Raw genomic sequence first — 849 nt, 5'->3', positions numbered from 1 at the left:
TAATTATAGGGGGTTTTTACTGTTTTTTACGGATACCGGTCACAATTTTTTCGTAGTTTTATAGGAATCGTAATTATAGGGACCGTAATTATAGGAGGGTCGACTATATTCACAATATAAAATGTTTCATTTTCATTAATAACATGTAACTTAAATGATAACTTACCTTCATAAGGGTGAATAGACCAATTTTGATGTAATACAATGCTATTATCTTGCCTTAACTGAAAAGAGAATGTGCTGACTGTGTTAACAAGATTATCAAAATAATCGGCCAAATGTGGGCAGTTTTCAAATATTATATATCGATCTTGGCGATTGGTAAAATACTGATCACTAAGATTGGCCCTGGAAAAAATACATAAAACAAACATGTAAAAAAATGTTCAAAATATTTAGTCATCAGCAAATTATAAACAGAGATTAACAAATTTAAATACACATTTTTTTTCAAAAATTATGATTAAATTATACAGGTATACCTCGCCTTACGTTGGTAAATAGTTCCAGGAGAGGCGACTTAAGTCGAATTTACTTGTCTCTGAATTTACTTATCACTAGGCTAAACCACAAATAACTGTTTCCAATTCTGTATTTTATTTATAAATGCATTTTTAATAATATATGGTTAATAAGAATCTATTTTAAGCTTACAAACAAATAAATTTTAGTTTTTAATATAGTACAGAAAAAAGTAATCTAAATTTACAAATTCATATATGTACAGTACATACTTGTAAATGTACAGTATATGTTTACAATTTGGCAATGTTTACAGTACATCGCGGACTCTTTATTTGTGAATGTAGTTTGCTCTAAGACATTATAAAATAAGATGATTTTGTAAGG

At 27.8% G+C, this 849-nt stretch overlaps 1 protein-coding gene across 1 annotated transcript in view; it reads right to left on the bottom strand.

Annotated features, from left to right (window-relative positions):
• Positions 1-102: 102 nt before the first annotated feature.
• The window catches only part of LOC111614655 (CDP-diacylglycerol--glycerol-3-phosphate 3-phosphatidyltransferase, mitochondrial-like), a gene marked incomplete at its 3' end in the record, with an annotated part of 25,445 nt that continues 24,698 nt past the window's right edge, over positions 103-849 (bottom strand). Inside the window, exon 5 of the mRNA XM_023356019.1 lies at positions 103-348. Within this exon, the coding sequence (XP_023211787.1) occupies positions 103-348 (246 nt within the window). The remainder of the gene's footprint in view (positions 349-849) is intronic.

Source organism: Centruroides sculpturatus, unplaced genomic scaffold, assembly GCF_000671375.1.
Source record: "Centruroides sculpturatus isolate CEXI.00-Female unplaced genomic scaffold, Cexi_2.0 scaffold2242, whole genome shotgun sequence".
Lineage (NCBI taxonomy): Eukaryota > Metazoa > Arthropoda > Arachnida > Scorpiones > Buthidae > Centruroides > Centruroides sculpturatus.
The sequence above is the reverse complement of the archived record's forward strand: the minus strand, read 5'-3'. Positions and strand labels throughout refer to the sequence as shown.